The sequence below is a fragment of the Elephantulus edwardii genome, unplaced genomic scaffold, assembly GCF_000299155.1.
Source record: "Elephantulus edwardii isolate Elephantulus edwardi_28Jun2011 unplaced genomic scaffold, EleEdw1.0 scaffold00075, whole genome shotgun sequence".
NCBI classification, from domain to species: Eukaryota; Metazoa; Chordata; class Mammalia; order Macroscelidea; family Macroscelididae; genus Elephantulus; species Elephantulus edwardii.
The window spans coordinates 529,758-550,328 of record NW_006399825.1 but is presented as its reverse complement, the minus strand read 5'-3'; the positions used below and the strand labels follow the sequence as shown (position 1 = coordinate 550,328).

The 20,571-nt window shown below is 37.6% G+C and overlaps 1 protein-coding gene across 1 annotated transcript in view; it reads left to right on the top strand.

Annotated features, from left to right (window-relative positions):
• The window catches only part of SLCO1B1 (solute carrier organic anion transporter family, member 1B1), a 97,672-nt gene extending 77,647 nt beyond the window's left edge, over positions 1–20,025 (top strand). Inside the window, exons 11-13 of the mRNA XM_006889134.1 lie at positions 14,552–14,639; positions 17,575–17,692; positions 19,818–20,025. Coding sequence (XP_006889196.1) covers positions 14,552–14,639; positions 17,575–17,692; positions 19,818–20,025 — 414 coding nt within the window. The remainder of the gene's footprint in view (positions 1–14,551; positions 14,640–17,574; positions 17,693–19,817) is intronic.
• The last annotated feature ends 546 nt before the right edge of the window (positions 20,026–20,571 follow it).

Sequence of the window (20,571 nt, the reverse complement as noted above, 5' to 3'; positions counted from 1 at the left end):
TACATTTTAATTTAATCAGAATTCTTTATATTTGGATCATTGTACTATTTGGTTGCCACAATTTATATTATTTTTTCCTTTGATTCTTCTGTTACAAAACCTAGAATGCATTTTTTTCTCCTCTTACCAAGAATTTTAAGGTAGAGGTGTAAACAATTTCTCACCAAAGTGTTCCTGAATGTTTCTTCAAAATGTTTTTAATTTTGAGATGTCTTACAGTCTGATGGATCTGTCAGGTAAGTCTGTTGAATTTGTTGAAAGAAAACATTTGAGAAGTGGATTATGTAATACCAAATTAGTCTGTATTGATATTCTAAAAATTTAAATTAATCTTCAGCATAACTTTTGGTCTAGTCTCTCTAATATCCTAGGAGACAAGAGGCAAGATGTCAGCATTCACTTTTTCAATCCTTAGACCAGTATGAAGTCTAGATGCCAGGTTTGAAAAATAATTTTTAATGATGACTCAAATAGACATTGTATGTATATTCACACATCTTTGAGTCTCACAGGAATTACTGTTGTTGTTGTTGTTGTTGTTGTTAGGTGCCATCAAGTTAACTAAAACTCATAGGGACCCTGTGAACAGCGGATCTGAACCTCTGTCCTACCTATGCCATCCTCACACTTCTTGACCTACTAGAACCCATTGCAACAGATACTGTGTCAGCCTACCTGGTTGATGGTCTTCCTCTCTGTCACTGACCCTCCATCTTTACAAACATCATGTCCCTCTCCAAGGAACAGCCCCTTCCAACAACAACATGCCCAAAGTATGTTGGGCAAAGACTCATTGTCCTTCATTCCAAAGAGTTCTCTACACTTCCACTGCTCCAAAACATATTTATTTGTTCTTTTGACAGTCCATGGTATGTTCAGTGCTCTTCTCCAACAAACAACTCAAAGGGATCATTTCTTCTTCTGTTGTTCCTATTCATTGTCCAGTTGTTTTTTTGTTTGTTTGTTTGTTTGGGGTTTTGTTTTGTTTTGTTTTGTTTTTCATTGTCCAGTTTTCAGATGCATAGCAAGTGACTGGAAAAACCTTGGCCTAAATCAGACACACTTCTTAGTCTTTGACATAATTGCTCCTCAATAACTTGGAGAGGTCCTTAAATGCAGATTTTCCCAGTGTAACACATCTCCTGATTTTCTGACTGCTAATACCAAAGGAATTAGTATACTAAAAAAAATTGCTTAAAAATAAAAATATCCTTACAAGCTGTTATTGTTTTTGTTGTGTGTTGTTGAGGTGACAACACTTCATAGTGACCCTATGAGCAATAGATATGAACTCTACTGTCTCCTGTGTCATTCTTATCTTTTCTGATATATTTGAACTCATTGTTATAGTCACTATGTCAGTCTGTCATGTTGAAGGTCTTCCTCTTTTACATTGACCCTCCACCTTTCCAAGCATGATGTCCTTTTCCAAGGACTAGCCTTCCTAACAAAATGCTGAAAGTATGTGGGGTCAAGTTTTACCACAATTGCCTATAAGGATGGTCCTATTAGCACTTTCTCCAGGACATATTTATTGGTTCTTTGGCATTTCATGTAATATTTCATATTCTCCAATACCACAGCTCAAAGTCATTGATTCTTCTGTTATTATTATCCAACTTTCAGATATAATTTAATAATTTAGAAGACTTAGACTTGGATCAGTTTCACCTTTGTCTTTAAATTGACATAACTGTTCTGTCACTGACGAATAATTTTCCCAATGCAACATGAACTGTTATTGTTACCAACAAAAAAGGAAAAGAGCACAATTGAAAGGAATAATAAAATAAAAGCTTGTTAAATTGAAGTGAAGGGTTAGGATAGGGAACTGAAGAAGTATTTCTTATTAAAATTCACATTTAATCTAAAGATCCAGACCTGGCAAAGAGACTAAGTGCAATGCCTTGAGGCAGAAAAGAAATGGTATATCTGAGGAATGATAGACGCCAGTGGACAGGATCATCTAAAGCAGAAAGCCTTTAAAGATGATTATATCTTTTGCCTTCAAGTCAATTTCAACACATAGTAGTATTTAGGGCAGAGTGGAACTGTCCCATAGGGTTCCCGACTCTGTAATCTTTTAAGAGTAGACAGCTACATCTCTCTACTGAGGAGCAGCTAGTGGTTTCAAAATACTTGCCTTTGGCTAGTTGAGTACAAAGTCACTAACAACCAGGTGAATAGGAAACAGAGAGTAGAAAAAAATGGGTTTCTAAATTTTGTTAAAAGAAGTATAGATTAAAAGAGTCTTCTCTCAAGTCATTTAAACACTATTCTGATCACATCTTACTAAAGCACCATTTTTTAACTATAGTTTCATACGTTGGTGCTCTCTTTGAAAAGAGTGCTTCCATGTATGCCAAATTAAAAATCATTAATTTAGGGGAAATGATGTTGAAAACTCATATTGTCCTCCATATCATAAGATTTTAACCTCTTAATCTAAAATATTTTGAGAATAGAAAGAAGTGAAGACCACTCCCTATTCATTCAATGGTAACAGGTATATTTAATTTTATCATACCAAGGATGTGGTTAAAGAGCAACATTGTTATTGTTGTTGTTGTTGTTGTTATGTGCCCTTGAGTTGCCTGTGACTCATAGTGACTCTATGTACAACAGCCCTAAACCCTGTTCTAGTCTGTGCCAGTTTTAACATCTCTGACACACATTACCCCAGTTTCAGAATCAATCCATCTCATTGAGGGTCTTCCTCTTTTGCACTTTCATTCCACTCTCCCAAGCATGACATCCGTCTCCAAGGAGGTCCATAGATAGAGTCACTATGAGTAATACCTGGCTCTATGGCACCTAACAACACTACAACAGTAGTTCTTGGGTGGTGCAAATATTACCCTCAAAGTGTTAAAGTCCAGCTAGTGGCACCTCAGAATCAAGGTCCAGTCATCTATTTGAAAAACCAACCACTGAAAATCCAATGGAGAAAATTTCCATTCTGGCATGCATATGAGGCAACTATGAATCTGAACTGAGGTGATGACAACTAATAGCAGTGAAAACAAGAGTAGTCCAAGGCTGTGGAAAGTCTCTTCTTCCCATATTCTCTATTAAACACAAAGCAAAGTTTCCAGGAGAGAATGAGGTGGGAGGAAATAAGCAGCTGGAGCTAAAATCATAGAGTGTGAAATACTAACCTTGGCTATTGAATAATTAGACTTATTAAGAGAGTTGACTAATAAAATGTTATGAAATTAAAGTAGGATTTAAGGACTTCTGGTGATCTGAGTAGTAGCTAGTATCTCTGCTAACCTGAAGGCTATATGACTCTGGAGCTTCAAATCTCAAGAGGTTTCAAAGAAGTCTGGTGTGCAGTCTCCTGCCATTGTGATTTACAGTCTTGGAAAGTTAACAGAAGAGCTCTATGAGTTGGAACTAGACTTGACAATTTAGACTGGTATCCATTTGAGGTTTATGCTCATGAATTTAAAATTCCTTCACTCACTATGTTTGAATAAAATATAAAAGAAAAGATGGGAGATTTGATGGAAGCAATGTTGGAACTTTTCTCTAGTGGCCTAGTGGTAGGAAGTTACACTGCCAGCTCAAAAGAATGGTGGTTCAAATACACTAATTGCTCCATAGGAGAAAGTGAACAATCTCCTCTCATGTGATTTATAGAGTGAAAACCCACTGGAGCATCAGCTGGGAGTCATTCAGACTCAAGGGCACATAACAATAACAGTAAGGTATTAAGTAAGTGAATGTGAATGCAACAAAAGATGTGAGGATGAGAAAGTCTAGGATGTATGTTTAGGGAGTGATAATATTAAGAGATCAGGGTGAGCTCTGGTGGCTTAGTGGCAAGAAGCTGTACCACAATCCCAGAGGAGCACGGTTCAAATCCATCAGATGCTCTGCAGGATAAGGAGGGAAAATCTCCTTCTGTACCAGTCAGATCCAATATGACAACACACACACACATAAAACTATTGAGAGCTCAGGAGATTAATATGTACCTGAGGAGGAAGAAAATAAAGGCATTCCTGAGCGGGGGAGATGGAAGGAGTCAATGATCTGAACCCAGTTAGGGAGACTTTTTGCATTTTCTCATACTAGCCCCTTTACAAAAGAAACAACTTTCTTGAAAAATGTTATCATATCTACTTTCAGGCCAGATTTGATTGCAGTCAAATGTGAATCTGTACTCCCAACTCTATCATGAGAAGTGTTACTGCTCTTTGCAAAAGTCAAGCCCTAAACAATTTTAATTAATGTTACCTTTTCATATAAAATGTGGGGTCAAGATTGGTGGACGAATTATCAACAATCTGCGTTATGCGGATGACACAACCCTGCAAGCTGAAACTGAGGAGGACCTGAAGCGCCTTTTGCAGAGTGTCAAGGACTGCAGCCTACAATATGGATTGAGGCTCAATGTCAAGAAGACAAAGATTCTCACCACTGGAACAATTGGCAGCATCAGGATGGATGGTGAAGAGATTGAGATTGTACACAGCTTTAGTTTGCTTGGCTCCATAGTCAACAGTCTTGGCACCAGCAGCCAGGAAATTAAAAGGCACATTGCCATGGGAAAGTCTGCTGTTAGGGACCTCTCCAAAGTGCTGAAGAGCAGTGGTGTCTCTCTGGAGACTAAGGTGCGTCTGATACAGGCCATGGTCTTCGCAATCGCCTGTTATGCATCAGAGAGTTGGAAAATGACCAAGGAGGATAGAAGGAGAATTGATGCCTTTGAGCTGTGGTGCTGGAGAAGAGTATTGAGAATACCATGGACTGCTAGGAAAGCAAACAGATTTGTCCTGGAGAGGGTTAAACCGGGTGGCTCCTTGGAGGCAAGGATTCTGAGGCTCCGTCTAACTTACTTTGGACATGTTGTGAGGAGAGACCAGTCCTTAGAGAGGGACATCATGCTTGGGATGGTGGAGGGATGGCGCAGGAGAGGAAGGCCCTCTATGAGGTGGATTGATTTAGTGACTGGGGTAATCGGGATGGGTGTGTCAGAAAGTGTGATTGGCACAGGACAGAGCGGAGTTTAGGGCTGTTGTACACAGGGTCGCTATGAGTCGCAGGCGACTCGATGGCACATAACAACAACAACAACTATTACATTTTCGTTGTACTATGTGAATTTAACTTTTCTTAAATGCAGAAACTCATTGTTATTGAGTGGTACCCAACTCATAGCTGACTGTCAGTTGGGTTTTCAAGACTGTGAATCACAAGCAGGAAGAATGCTTCCTAGCACAGTCATTTGTGAATTTACACTACCAGAGAAGTGCCCCATTAGAGTTAGCAGCACAAGTCCCGGCAGACACCACCACACCTCACTTAATTTAACTTGTAGTCTTATTTAATCTAAAGATAATAATGTTTCTGTCATTGTTGGTTGACTTAGAGTCAAGCACAACTCATAGCGACCAAAGGCCTGAAGCCTTTCTGTAACTATCAACATTTATCAAAGTTCAGAGTTTCTGGAGGCATGTTGCTTAGGAAGTGGTTATTTTTTTTTAAAAAAAGGGAACCCGTATTGCCTTTTATTAGAACACACCATGGGTGACCCTCCATCAGATTTTTGAGGTAATAAATCAGTTGGGAGGAGATTACCTGTAATTCTACTGTGGCACAGCTGGTGGATTCAAACCACCTTCCTTTTAGTTGGCAGCACAACTCCTGACCCACTTGTTTACCAGGGCCTCCTTCAAACTTACGTTGTTATTATGCGTCTGTGACTGATAGTGATCTTATGTACATTAGTTCTGAACTCTGCTCTTTGCTGAGCCAGTCTCATTGTCTCCAACACACCTTTACTGATTATCCATGTTACTGTGTCAATTCATCTCATTTGGGGTCTTCCCCTCTTGTGTTGTCCCTGCACCCTTCCAAATACGATGTTCTCCTCCACGGACTGGTCCCTCCAGGCTGCATGCCTGAAGTATGTGAGATGGAGCTTCAAAACCCTCGCCTCCAAGTAAGAGTCTGATTTCACCCTCTCCAGGATGAACCTGTTTGTTCTTTTGGCAGTCCATGGTATTTTTAGTACTCTCCTCCAGCATCACAATTCAAAGACATCAATTCTTCTTCTCTCATCTTTGGTCATTGTCCAGCTCTCTGATGCATAGCAAGTAATTTCAAAGACTATGGCCTGCATCAGATGTATCTTAGTCTCCAGACTGACATCACATGCTCTTCAGCACTTTTAAGAGGTTTCTGACAGCATCCTCTCCCAGAGCAATTAGTCTTTTGATTTTTTTGACTACTGGTACCAAGAGTGTTGAGTGTGGATCCGAGCAAGCTTAAATTATTAACAATGTCAATCTCTTTCCCATCTAACATGGTGCTTCCAATTGGCTATGTGGTGAGAAACTTTGTCTTTTTTTAATTTGAGCTTCAATACAAACTGAAGACTGAAGTCCTTGACTTTGTGTAGCAAATGCTTCAGGTCATCTCCAGTTTCTGAGAGCAGGATTGTATCATCTGCATTACCAAGGTTGTTCATAGTCTTCCTTCAATCCTGATGCCATATTCTTCCTCATAAAGTCTCCTGAATGATCTATTCCATATATAGATTGAAAAGGTATGGAGTTGAATGCATTCCTGATGCACTTCTTGCCTATTTTGAACCATGCGGGGTTTCTTTGCTCTGTTCTGAGGACTGTTTCCTAGTCCAAGTATAGGTTGAGCACAATCAAATGTTGTGGGATTTCCATTCTTCTCAAGGTTGGCCACAATCTGTTGTGATCCACACAGTCAATGCCTTTGCATAGTTAATGAAACACAGACAATTTCTCTGGTACTCTCTGCTTTCAGCCAACACCCATCTGATGTTGACAATAATGTCTCTAAAGCCATGGCCTTTTCTAACTCTGGCCTGTATTTCTGGTAGTTCTCCACCAATGTACTCTTCAAGAAAAGTCAAATAACTACTCTAAATTACTTGTATGCTATAAAATATTATTAAACTCTATTATCAAGGATAAGGACTAGCATGGCATTGGATAGAAGACACTTAAAAGGAATTAATAGAAGCCACCAACTGGGAAAAATATTTGGTTAATGATATATCAGATAAGGGACTTATATCCAGAATTTATAAAATACTTGAGTGCCACAACAAGATAAAGGTAAATAATCCGTTAGAAAAATGGGCACAGGATATGAACAGACACTTCACCTAAGAAGACATTCAGATTGGCTAACAAGCACATGAAAAAATGTTCAAAATCCCTAGCTCTAAGAGAGATGCAAATTAAAGCAACTATGAGATATCATCTCACCCCAGACAGAATAACAAAACTTAACAGAACAGCAAGCAACAAATGCTGACAAGGTTGTGGAGAAACTGGAACCCTTATTCACTGTTGGTGGGAGTGTAAAATGGTGCATCCACCGTGGAAGGCAGTATGGCACTTTCTCAAAAAGTTACAAATAGAGATATCATTTGACCCAGCAATTCCACTACTGAGAATATACCCCAAAGAGACCATAACTGACATCCAAGCAGATATATGCACACCCATGTTTATCTTGGCTTTGTTCACAATAGCAAGTAGTTGGAAACAAGCTAAGTGCCCATCAACAAACGAATGAATAGAGAAGCTGTGGTATATTCACAAAATGGAATCCTACACTGCATTGAAGAATAAGGAACTCATACAATATTATTCAAAATGGGTGACCCTGGAGGACTTTATGCTGAGTGAAGTATCTCAGTCACAAAAGGACAAATACTGCAAGGTACCATTGTTGTAAAACAGGACTGACCTTGGGGTTGGGGAGAGACTAAGAAAGATGGGTTCAATAATGTATACTGCATTGAAACAGATGTGGGAGGAAACGGTTTAAAAGGGATATGTGATTGGTTATTTTTGTCATGACAGAAGTCTAGAGTGAAGGCTACATGGTGGAGTGGACCTGGGAGAGAGTTTGTAAATCAATGAAAGGATTTTTTCTTTTACTTTTTCAAGAGGGTAGTGTACTAGGGGGGAGGGTTGGTAGGGCAGAAAAGTGCAACAATGAATGAATAGAAATCCAAAGTCTTGATAAATGTTTACTGAAACTAATAATAAATTTAAATTTTAAAAAAGGAAAGAATAAATCTATATGTAGTAGTTTCTGAACAAATATTTTCAACCAAATAACTTAAGGAGAAAAGAAATAACCTGTTAATTTCAGAGTTCAGTTTTTAAAAAAATGGAATTTTTGAAATTCCATCATATTCTCATAGCCAGAGGATTTTATTTAACTTTATAAATATTAGCTTACCACATGGATAATACCATAGCAAGTTTCATTCAACAGAGATAAATGGAATTACTGAAATTGCATTCTAAATGTGAGAGGGAGTGATTTTTGTAATAGAAAACAAATGTACACTCTAACACAGACCAGATCATTTTATTTACCCTGTTGTTGTTTTCCTTATAAGGATATCTCAGTGGCATGATAACATGCATGTCGTGCTGCCAAGTACAGGGTCAATAGTTCTAATTCATTGGCTTCTCTGAGAGAAAAAGAGGGCCTTCTCATCTCATAAAGATTTACAGCCTCAGAAACCCAGTGGAGGATATCTATGAATCAGAAGGCAATTGGCAGTTGTGGATTTTGTTGTGTTAGTTTTGTACTATAGAAACTTGTTCTTTTAATCTCAATCTTTTCTCCATCTATCATGGTGTTGCCAATTTTCCCAGTGGCAAGAATCTTTGCCTTCTTGATGTTGAGCTTCAATCTGTATTGGAGACTGCAGTCTTTGATCTTCTGCAACAAATGCCTCAAGTCCTCAGTTTCAGCACGCAAGATTTTGTCATCTGCACAGTGCAGGTTTCTTGTGAGTCTTCTCCAATCTTGATGCCTCATTCCTCTTTATAAAATCCAGACTCCCAAATGATCTGTTCAGCACATAGAATGAAAAGATATCTTTTTGGTCTCTTGTTGTTTTTCTTGTTGTACGCCATCAAGTTGGATTTGACTCATAGCTGGGATTCCAATGGATTTTCAGAGGCAGAAAATAGAATGAGAAGAGATCCTTCTCCCACAGAGCAACTGGTAGATTTGGGATTGCTGAACAGTTTCTTACCATTAGGCTACTAGAACTCTTTGGTTAGATTTATCCCTAAGTATTGTCTCTTGTGCTTAGCTATTGTAAATGATATTGCTTTGCTGGTTTTATTTTCTAGGAAGAAGGATTGTCCATCCACTTCTGAAATGACAGGCTCTCAAAGACCCTATGTACAATATAGCACACTTAGACTATCACTTGGACTTGCAGACATGGCAATTGAAACTCAGTTTTAGAAATAGAAACCCAGAGAAGGAGGAACAGCTATAAGGAGACACTAGTGATTGGAACATGGAATGTGAGAAGCTTGAATGTAGGAAAATTGGACATTGCTAAGAAACAAATGGAACACATAAATATTGACGTACTAGGTATTGGCGAAATGAGATGGCTTGGCATGGGACATTTTGAATCAGATGATCATATGATGTACTGTGCTGGGGATGAAAAGGTGAGAAAAAAGGGGATTAGTTTCATAATTTAAAAAATTATTTCTAGATCTATCCTGAAATGTGGTGAGTGACAGGATAATATTCATATGCATACAAGGAAGTCCAGTGAATACCAAAGAAATCCAAAGAAAGATGACCCAGCAGAGTATGGAAATTATCGAACAATATCATTAATATCACATGCAACCAAGATTCTGCTGAAAATGATCCAAAATCGTTTGGAACAATATGTCAACAGAGAACTGCCAGGTGTGCAGGCTGGATTTAGAAGAGGTCGTGGTACTAGGGATATTATAGCTAATGTTAGATGGATCTTGACAGAAAGCAGAGAATACCAGAAGAACGTCTATCTGTGCTTCATTGACTATGCAAAGGCTTTTGACTGCGTGGATCACAAGAAGAAGAATGGGAATCCCAGAACATTTGACTATGCTAATGTGAAACCTGTACTTGGACCAAGAGGCAATTGTCAGAACAGAGCAGGGAGACACTACATGGTTCCAAATCAAGAAGGGGGTCCATCAGGGATGTATTTTGTCTCCATACCTTTTCAATCTATATGCAGAACAGATCATCGTGTTGCTGGGGTGTACGAGGAGAAATGTGTTGTCAGGATTGGTGGAAGAGCCATCAACAACCTGCATTATGTGGATTACACAACCCTGCTTGCTGAAACTGAGGAGGACCTGAAACACTTGCTGCAGAAGGTTAAGGACTGCAGTCTTCAATATGTGTTGAAGCTCAATATCAAGAAAACAAGGATTCTCACCACTGGGCCATTTGGCAGCATCAGTATGGATGGTGAAGAGATTGAGATAGTTAACAGTTTTAGTTTATTTGGTTTCACAGTCAACACTCTAACAGCAGCCAGGAAATCAGGAGACAAATTGCATTGGGAAACTCAGCTGTGAGGGACCTCTCAAGAGTACTGAAGAGCAACAACATCAGGCAGGAGACTAAGGTGCACCTGATGTGGGCTATAGTCTTCACAATTACGTGCTATGCATTGGAGAGTTGGACAGTGAATAGGGATGATACAAAGAGAATTGATGCCTTTGAGCTGTGGTATGGGAGAAGAGTATTGAATATACCATGAACTGTAGGAGAACAAATAGATTTGTCCTGGAAAGGGTAAGGCCAGAATGCTCCTTGGAGTCAAGGATTCTGAAGTTTCGTCTGGCATACTTTTGGCATGTTGCAAGTTGGGACTTGTCCTTGGAGAGGGACATCATGGTTGGCAGAGTGGAGGAATGGCGCAGGAGAGGAAGACCCTTGATGAGATGGATCAATTTTGTGAGTGGAGTGTTGGGAATGAGTGTGTTTGACACGGCGAGGTTGGCACAGGATAGAACGGTGTTTAGGGCTCTTGTACATAGAGTTGATATGAATCACAAACTACTCGATGGCACATAACAACAACAACAACAGTTTTATTTTCATGCTTTCTTTGTTGCTGTAGAAAAACACAATTGATTTTTGTATGTTGATTTTATATCCTGCCACTCTAATACATTTTTCTACTACTAGGTCAACAATAATTTTTTTTTAGTCTTTGTGGTTTTCTGTGTACACTATCACATTACCTATGTATAGTGACTGTTTTACCACCACTTTGCCAATTTGGTTACCTGTTGTGCCCTTTTTTTTATTGTCCTAGCAAGCACTTCCTATATAGTATTGAATAAAAGTGGTGAAGATGATGGGCAGCCCTGTCTTATCCATGTTCAACATTAGTCTCTCTCTAATGAGAATGATGTTGATTCTTGGTTTTGTGAACATACTTCTCATTATGTTGAAGAAATCACCCTCTATTCCTATTTTATTGACTGGTTAAATCAGGAAGGAGTATTGGATTTTGTCAAAGGTAACAGTGGCATGTTGAAGCCTACTCTTGTTGTGTTGTTTATTTGTTTTCCTCTAGCCTGCTAACATTTTTAAATGTATTTTGCAGGTCTTTAATTAGTTGCCTAGATGTTTGCTGGAAATATGTCCTTTTGTTCTGTTTTGTTTTTAATCATTAAATAGTGGCCTTCCTTATCTCTTATGATGGTTTGGAGTGTTGTTTTGTTTGTTTGTTTGTTTGCTTGCTTGTTTTCATGCTGAAGTCCATTTTATCAGCAATTAGTATTGCCACTACCGCTTGCTTTCTTTTTTAAAATTTTTATTATTATTATTAATTTTGATGAAAATTTAGAGAGACTTTGGATTTCCATTCATTAATTGTTTCACTTTTCTCCCTGCCCACCCCTCCACCCCTTTGAAAATAAAAGAAAAATTCTTTCATTGTTTTACAATCCCTCCCCTTCTCTCTGAAAAGTAAAAGAAAAAATCTTTCACTGTTTTACAATCCCTCCCCCCAGGTGCACTCCACCATGCAGCCTTCATTCTGGACTCCTGACATGACAATAATACTTAATCATATATCCCTTTAAACAGTTCTCTCCCTCATCTGTTTCAATGCAGTATACATTATTGTACCTATCTTTCTCAGTTTCCCCCAAATCCCAAGGTCAGTCCTGTTTTACAATAGTGGCACCATGCAATATTTGTCCTTTTGTGACTGAGATATTTCACTCAGTATAATGTCTTCCAGAGTCACCCATTTTGAATAATATTGCATTAGTTCCTTGTTTTTCAATACAGCATAGTATTCCATTATGTGAATATACCACAGCTTCTCTATCCATTCGTTTGTTGATGGGCACTTAGCTTGCTTCCAACTACTTGCTCTTGTGAACAAAGCCAAGATAAACACATGTGTGCATCTATCTGCTTGGGTGGCAGTTATGGTCTCTTTGGGGTATATTTCCAGTAGTGGAATTGCGTGGTCAAATGGTATCTCGATTTGCAACTTTTTTAGAGAGCACCACACTCCACCTTCCACAGTGGTTGCACCATTTTACACTCCCACCAACAGTGAATAAGTGTTCCTGTTTCTTCACAACCTCGCCAGCATTTGTTGCTTGCTGTTCTGTTAAATTTTTATTCTTACTGGGGTGAGATGATATCTCATAGTTGTTTGGACCACTACTGCTTTCTTATGGATGCCATTTGCTTGTTATATTTTTTCCCAGCTTTTGATTTTTAGTCTTTCTTCTTGTTTCTTAAATGTGTCTCCTGTAGGCAACATATTGATATGTTTTGGGTTGTTATACGTTCTGTTACTCGTCCTCTTTTGATCAGTTCCTTTAGTCTGTTCACAGTGAGTTATGTTCATTAACAGGCCAGCTTTTATCATGACCATTCTTTCTGTTGTTCCTGGTTACTTGGCTCATCCCTTTCTCTTTGGTGTCTCTGTATGGAAAACCTCCTTTAGTATTTCTTGTAGAGCTCTTCTTGTTCTCACGAAGTCCTTAAGTTCCTTCTTGTCTACAAATGACCTAATATCTCCTTCATGTTTGATAGACAGCTTTTCTGGGTACAGGAGGAACCTTGGCTGGCAATTTTTTTTTCTGTCAGCCTTTTGTATATGCCAAATATTGTCTTATTTGCATGGTTTCTGCTGAGAAGTCAGAACTTAAATCTAATTGAGTCTTCTTTTTAGGTGACTCTGTCTCATGCTGCTTTTAATATTCTATCATTGTCTTTGATTTTGGAAAACTCGGCTATCATATGCCTTGAGGCTTTTCTTTAGGCATCTAACCTGTTTGCAGTTCACTGAGCTTCTCGAATATGTATTTCCTCCTTTTTCATGAAACCTGTAAGCTGTCCTTCTAGTAATATTTCCATCATTTTCTCCCTCCTGGTCTGAAATTCCAATAGTATGTGTATCATTTCATTTGATGTCATCCCACATAATACTTATATTTTCTCTCTGTATTTGGTGGGTTTTCCCCTTTAGTAATTTATTATTGAGGTTCTTAGTTTTTTTGTCTCATTAATTCTCTTTTTCTTCTCTTTTATATTGAATTTTTTCCCTCCAACCTGTTGAAAATTTTGGCAGTATCAGTCTTCATATTATGGATTGTGTTTTCATGCTTTTCTGTTGTTTTCTACTATTATATTCATCGTACTCCCTTTCTTTTGTGATGTTTCCTGATTCCTTATTGCTCTTAAAGTTTTAGTTCTTTCTTTCATCATTTGTAGCTTGAAAGTGCTCCCTCTCTGCTCACTGATTCCCAGAGCAGACAGGTTAGGTGGAGGCAGAATGGACTCTGGGGACCATGGAGATGGAGTATCCTCACAGATGGTCCAGGAGGCACCCTTCTTTTTGCTGGCTATTTTTTCGAGGCTGGTGGGCATAGGGGACCGAGAGGACTCATGGCAGTCTCCTGCTCCCTGAGGTCCAAAGGGTGCTTCCCTCTCTACTCTCTGGCTCTTAAGTGACCCAAGAGGCATTTTTCTCTCTGCTACCTGGTTCCTGGATGCTGGTTGTTGTTGTTGTTGTTATGTGCCGTCGAGTCGTTTCTGACTCATAGCGACCCTATGCACAACAGCCCCAAACCCTGCTCTATCCTGCGCCAACCGCACCGCCTCTGACACACCCATCCCTATTACCCCAGTCACCGAATCAATCCATCTCATAGAGGGTCTTCCCCTCCTGCGTTGTCCCTCCACCCTCCCAAGCATTATGTCCCTCTCCAAGGACCCGTCCCTCCTGGCAACATGTCCAAAGTATGTCAGACGAAGCCCCAGAATCCTTGCCTCCGAGGAGTAGCTTAGTTTAATCCTCTCCAAGACAAATCCGTTTGTTTTCCTGGCAGTCCAGGGTACATTCAGTACCCTTCTCCAGCACCACAGCTCAAAAGCATCCACTCTCCTTCTGTCCTCCCTAGTCATTGTCCAACTCTCTGATGCATAACAAGCGATTGCAAATACCATGGCCTGTATCAGGCGCACCTTAGTGGATGCTGGTGGACATGCCAAATGTGAAAATTTTTGCTAAAATGTCTCAATACCATAGCACAGTAGGAAAAAAAATATTATTGTCATCATTTGTAAGTATACCTTTAAATAATACAAGCTTTTCCTTTAAAAGTTTTTATATTTTTTAAGAACTAACATACTGCTAAATGTTTTCATACTTAACACAGTTTTGTATTTTAGGGATATTTAACCTTTCTTTAATGTTATTTTTTTTTACAGAAATGTTGAACCAGAACTGAAATCACTTGCTGTGGGTTTCCATTCACTGACTATGCGATCACTAGGTACAATAAATATAAAGATTATAGCTTTTTCATTTATTCCAAACCTCTACTGGCTGAGTGTATTTAATTTCCAATATGAAGAAGAAAAAAAACTAGTGTATGTAAGAAGCAGTTTTATGTATATAATAAAAATAAAAAATGGAGAGAAATACTGAGTTAACTGAAAGATAAGTTATTAATGTTAGTAATTTTTTCAGGAGAAAAGGAACATCATAACTTGGTTTTATTCTTTCAAACAAAAAGACAAATGGTACCTAAAGTATTTTTAAGTTCAGGCTTAGAGATTATTCTTCCAAACTACTTCTAAGTTCCAAAGCAACTAATAAGACCTTACAAAAAGATCAAATGATAATTTGTTGTTTTGTGACACCAAGTCAGAACCTATTCATAGCTGATATTTCAGTGGGTTTTTGAGGCAGTCAATCACTATCCTCCTATGAAACTGCTAGTGGATTTGAACTATGTGCTTAAGAGTTGACAGTGTTGTTCCTTATCACTGGGTCACCAAATAAACAGAACCTAACATCATTGAGGATCTCCCTTTGTTTCACTGACTCTTCACCTTTCCAAGCATGATGTCCAATTTCAAAGAATAGGACTTCCTAATAATATACTCTAAGTTTGTGAGATAGAGGTTCACCATCCTTGCCTCCAAGAAACACTCTGGCTGTACCTTTCTCCAGGATATACCTGTTGCTTCTATTGTCAGTCTATGAGATATTCAGTACTTGTCTTCAACACCACAACTACAAAGAATGAATCCTTCTGTTATCCTTATTCATTGCCCATTTCTTAGATGTGGCAAATGATTGCAGAGACCATTGCTTGAATCTGGCTCACCTTAGTCTTCAAATTGACATCATAAAAAGAAAGTCCAAAAGGGAGAAAGTCACCCATCTTCATAGGAAAAAGGAAAGAGTGAGACATAAACATATAGGGTATGAGAGCTAGAAAGTAGGATCCACTGCAGGAGTCTATGAGAGTTCTCTTATGAAGATCCTCTTCTGTTTTCTCTAATCTACACCTTACATTCACTCTCACATTCCCTTCTAACAAGGACACTTCACTCCAAGAGCATAGACTACAGAACTGGCATATGAAAATAGAATTTGAGCAGTTACTGCTCTTACTAAGTCTGCTAAAATGAATAAGAAAATAGAAAGAGGAAATTTCCCTAGTACTTAAAATAAGAAAAACTCATTTTCCCATTCTAATTGTGTGTTATGTACAAACACATATCCCAATAGACACTATTACTGTGGAAAAAATAGATACTGAATATTTTTGCAATGAAGACTGAAACTTTAAATTCACAAATGATCCTCATGAATAATATACTCTATCCTTAAACTGGAGGAACTCTCCGTGGAGTATTAAACTAGGAGAGGTATTTGGAAAATAGGATATTGGAACTTTCAAAATTCTAGTCATAGTACAGACTCTAACTTTTTAATTCCTTAAAATATTGTTGTTGATTGCCATTGAGTTGAAAATGACTCTAGCAACCCTGTGAACAAAAAGCGTGAATGAAGCCTTTCTATAACTATCGTGATTTCTCAAAGTTCATAGAGTCTCCAGAAGCATGTTATTTAGGAAGTGTACAAGGCCCTGGGTTTGGTCCCCAGCATCTCCACACTTACATGACTTCCTTAAAATAGAAGGGGGGGGATAATATCCCTTGTCACTGAAGCAGTTGAGCTTAGATTATTTTTTTCCTCCAGTGAAGTTATAATTCTGCAATCACTATACTGACTCTCCTTATCTAACCAAAATAATGCATAAACCAGTATGACATTTTTAATTTATATTGAACCCACTTCTCTCATTAGTAATCAGATATTTAATTAATTGATGTCATGAAAAGGCACACTGCCATTCTGTAGTCTTTCACCCATTTTGCATTGAGTGACGCAGTGTGAAGAAAGTATATTAAAAAAATACATCTCTGCTTTTAGCCTTTGAGATTGCTAATTATTTTGATTCTTGGGTAAATTTAGTCCAGTCCTATAATTTTTACCTTTTACTTTACTTACTAGCATCGCTTTTATTTTGACTACCTATTCACTACAACTTCAATTGTGAGAAAATAATTGTCATGTAATTGGAGTCTCTGAGGGATAGAAATTGTTGCCAGGCTGCCTTACTGACTGATTTACTTCCAAAGAAATCAACTGTTGAACACCCTTAGGAGAATAGTTCATTTCACTCTAACACACATGGGGTCACTATGGGTTGGAGTCAATGGCGTCAACTACATAGTAATTACATATGTGTCTGTGTATCTGCACATGCTCGCATATGCATATACATATACATGGCACAAAATATATTTCAGCAGTTATTTGTCCAGAAAAGTAAGGTTAAATAAAATCAATGTCCAAGTTGTTTAGAGGAAGTTCTGGTGCAATAGTCCATAAGGAGTTGTGCTGTCAACATAAAGGTGGCACCTCTCTGACAGTTCAATTCCACTAGCTGCTCTATGAGCGAAAGATGAATAACCTTTCCCTGGACAATTTACAAACTCCAAAAATTCCCTGGAAGGTCAACTATGAGTTGATCAACTCGATGGAAATGAGTTGAAGTTGTTTACACCTGTGTGAAGTGATTATCCTTTGTTTAATTCTTTGAAGAAAGATACATAAACAATAAATCAGTATTTGGTATAGGAGACATTGAACAACAAATGAAATTTCAGTGTCCCTTCATATTTTTTATCGATAATAATGGATGACATGCAAATTTGGAAGACATTCCATATTTTTATGCATAAACGTTTTCTCATTAAATGTTCAAAACAAACAAAAAGTAATAAACATAAACGAAAATAGTATAAAATGGAAATTCATTCACTTCTTGAATGTATTACTATGGAACATTACATAGTTAACTTTGAAATGTCTTCCTTGGGTTAATATGTTCTCATCTTATGCTGCAGGAGGAATTCTAGCCCCCATATATTTTGGGGCTCTGATTGATAAATCATGTTTGAAGTGGTCGATCAACAGTTGTGGAAAGCAAGGCAGTTGTAGAATATATGATTCCAAATTATATGGGTAAGTTCTTCTATGCGTATATCATATTAATTTCTATAATTAGTTGATAATAAAATTACTAAAGCACAAAATGTACTTTTCAGTATAATAGTAATAATAATAGTAATAGTAATATAGTCACCACTTAGTAAGGGCAGAGTTCTAGTGGCCTCATGAATAACGAGTTGTGCTGCCAACCCAAAGGCAGGAAATCTAATCCATGAGCTTCTCCTCAGGAGAAAGCTTGTCAGCCTCTTCTAGTATGGTTTACAGCCTCTGAAAAACTCATTGGAGGATCAACTTCAAGTTGATTTCAACTTGATGACATGTAACAACAATAGAGAAAGCAACTGGGTTATATTTATTTCAATACTCATTGAAACTATTATTGTAGCATACCATCAAGTTGGAACTCACCCATAGCTGACATTCTAGCCTTTTTCAGAGGCAGTTAATTGTACCAGAGGTTATTATTTCTCATCTTTCTACCACAGAGCAGCTAGTAGATTTGAACCATGTGCCTCTGGGTTGCCACCACCACTCCTTACCACTAGGACACTAGAGCTCCTGTAGAAACTGTAGGTAATGGATAGCTTTTCCTATTTTCAAGTGAATTAGTAACTTACTCAAAGTTACATTAAACTGTGCTGACTGCTCTCAATTTTTTCCTCAAAATAACAAAAAAACAAAACTAATTAAATGGTCTAGGTTCTTTAAGAAGACATATAGTGACCATTTGCAGGGGATGGAAAGGAGAGAAAAGAGGCAAGAGGGTTTCTATAATCTTCTGTTCCTCTGGAAAACCAGAAATACCATGAGGATTACTGAATGGAAAGCTAAAAAGTGAATTGTAATAATTTCAGACCAAAAATATAACTACTTATAATAGAAATCAATAGCATAGTTTTAAAAAATGGTATAAATTCTTCTTATTATCTAGAAACAAGTAACTGTGTCTAAACCCTAAAACTATAATAGAAAAACCTCTGATAAGGATTTTTTTTCAGCAGCACATCACAAAACTATATCTAAGTTGAAAGACAAATTTAAAAGAAGCATAATTTGCAACCAAAAAAGGAGGGAAGGTACAAATGTCCTAAATTAAAGAGCTGCCAAAGTCTAAAGAAAATTTTCAACATTTCTCAAAGAGAAAGAGCTGCTTGTGGATAATAACTATAAAAAACTTCACTATAACCTAACTGCGAATTAAAACTCATTCTAAGATTTCTTTCCATCACTGGTCCATCAGTTTGCCCTAGTGGTGGCTTTCCTGTTGCTGTGATTCTGGAAGCTATGCCACTGGTATTTCAAACACCCGTAAGGTCACCAATGATGAACAGACTTCAGTGGAACTTTCAGATTAAGACAGACTACAAAAGTAGGATGAGTCACTAACAAGGTCTTGCAATCTTATTGTTCAGCACAGTGCTGGAAGATGAGTCCCTAGAGTTAGAATATACTCAAAGAGAGCAGGGAAAGAACTGAAACTTTTTGTATACTTTGGGCATGATGTCAGGAAGGACTAGTCCTTAGAAAAGACATTATGCAGGGAAAAGGAGAAGGTTAGTGAAAGAGAAGGCCTTCAATGAGAGGGACTGACAGTGACTTTAAAATGGGCTTAAGCATGGATGAGATCATGAGCATGGGGCCTGATCAGGCAAGGCTTTGATCGAATGCTCATAGGGTCACTATGAATCATAGTTGAGTCAATGGCACCTAACAACAAGAATAGTTTATTGCATATCTACTGGAAGCAACAAAAGTAAGGGTGAAATGTATGTGAAAGCTTTGTTTAGCTTCCTTTTGTCATTTTTAAGACAACAAAATATCCAGTTGAAATTTTGGTAGATTCAATATTTTAAAATGGTATCCTGAACTTCATTTAAAAATAATAATTATTCAAAATAATTTTAATAAAGTTAATATTTTAGTGTTATTTGTTAATTTTCTCCGCTTCCCCTCCCTAGTAACTATAACAGAATGATTCTATCTTTGTGTAAAACTAGCTTTTTATGATAGCAGTGTTCCACAATATTCATCATTTTTGTGAATAATTATAATGTATTCTAAATATCAGAAAGCATCAATGTAAATTGTTCCACGGAAGTGAAAACGACTTTTTTTTCTATTATTTCTCTTTTCACAGAAACTATTTCTTCGGCTTGATGCAGGGCTTATCGTTAGCATCAATTGTTTTCCTTAGTTCATATTTATATGTCATGAAAAGAAAACATCAAGGAAAAGGTACAAAGACAGAAAATGGAGTGAAAATGAATGAAGCAAGCTTAGAACCCTTAAACAACAATGGACATTTTGTATCTTCTGTCAAAGAAGATGGTGAAACACCTAATTAAGGAGAGAAAAATCTGCTGATCTATTTACAGCCAACACTGCTTTAATCAATGAGAATGTTAGTTATAAGCAGAAGTTCCTTCTCTTTTCACTGAGAATGACCACATGCTAATGATGGAAAAATTAATTGCCTGTTTGTGAATTTATAATGAAACAAACTTTATATGAAAAAGAATATAAATCATTTTTTCCAACTTTTTTGTATTGAGATTTTAATGAAAGTTTATAGGAAGTTTGGATTTCTATTCATTCGTTGTTGCACATTTTCCTCCCTGCCCACTCACCCCTCAGAACACTTTTCTCTTTAAAAAAATTTTTTTCATTGTTTTATAACACCACCAACCACCACCCCCACCGCCCCAACCCCCGCCACTTAAATGTGCAGCTCTTATCAAAAGGGCTGAACTCACTCAGCATTTCTTAAGCTCAAGGAACTGAAGAACAAATTCAAACCTAGAGTTGCTATAATCAAGGATGCTTTGGCCAGAATATTAAATGATCCAGGAAGTATTAAAAGAAGATGGAAGGAATATACTGAGTCATTGTAT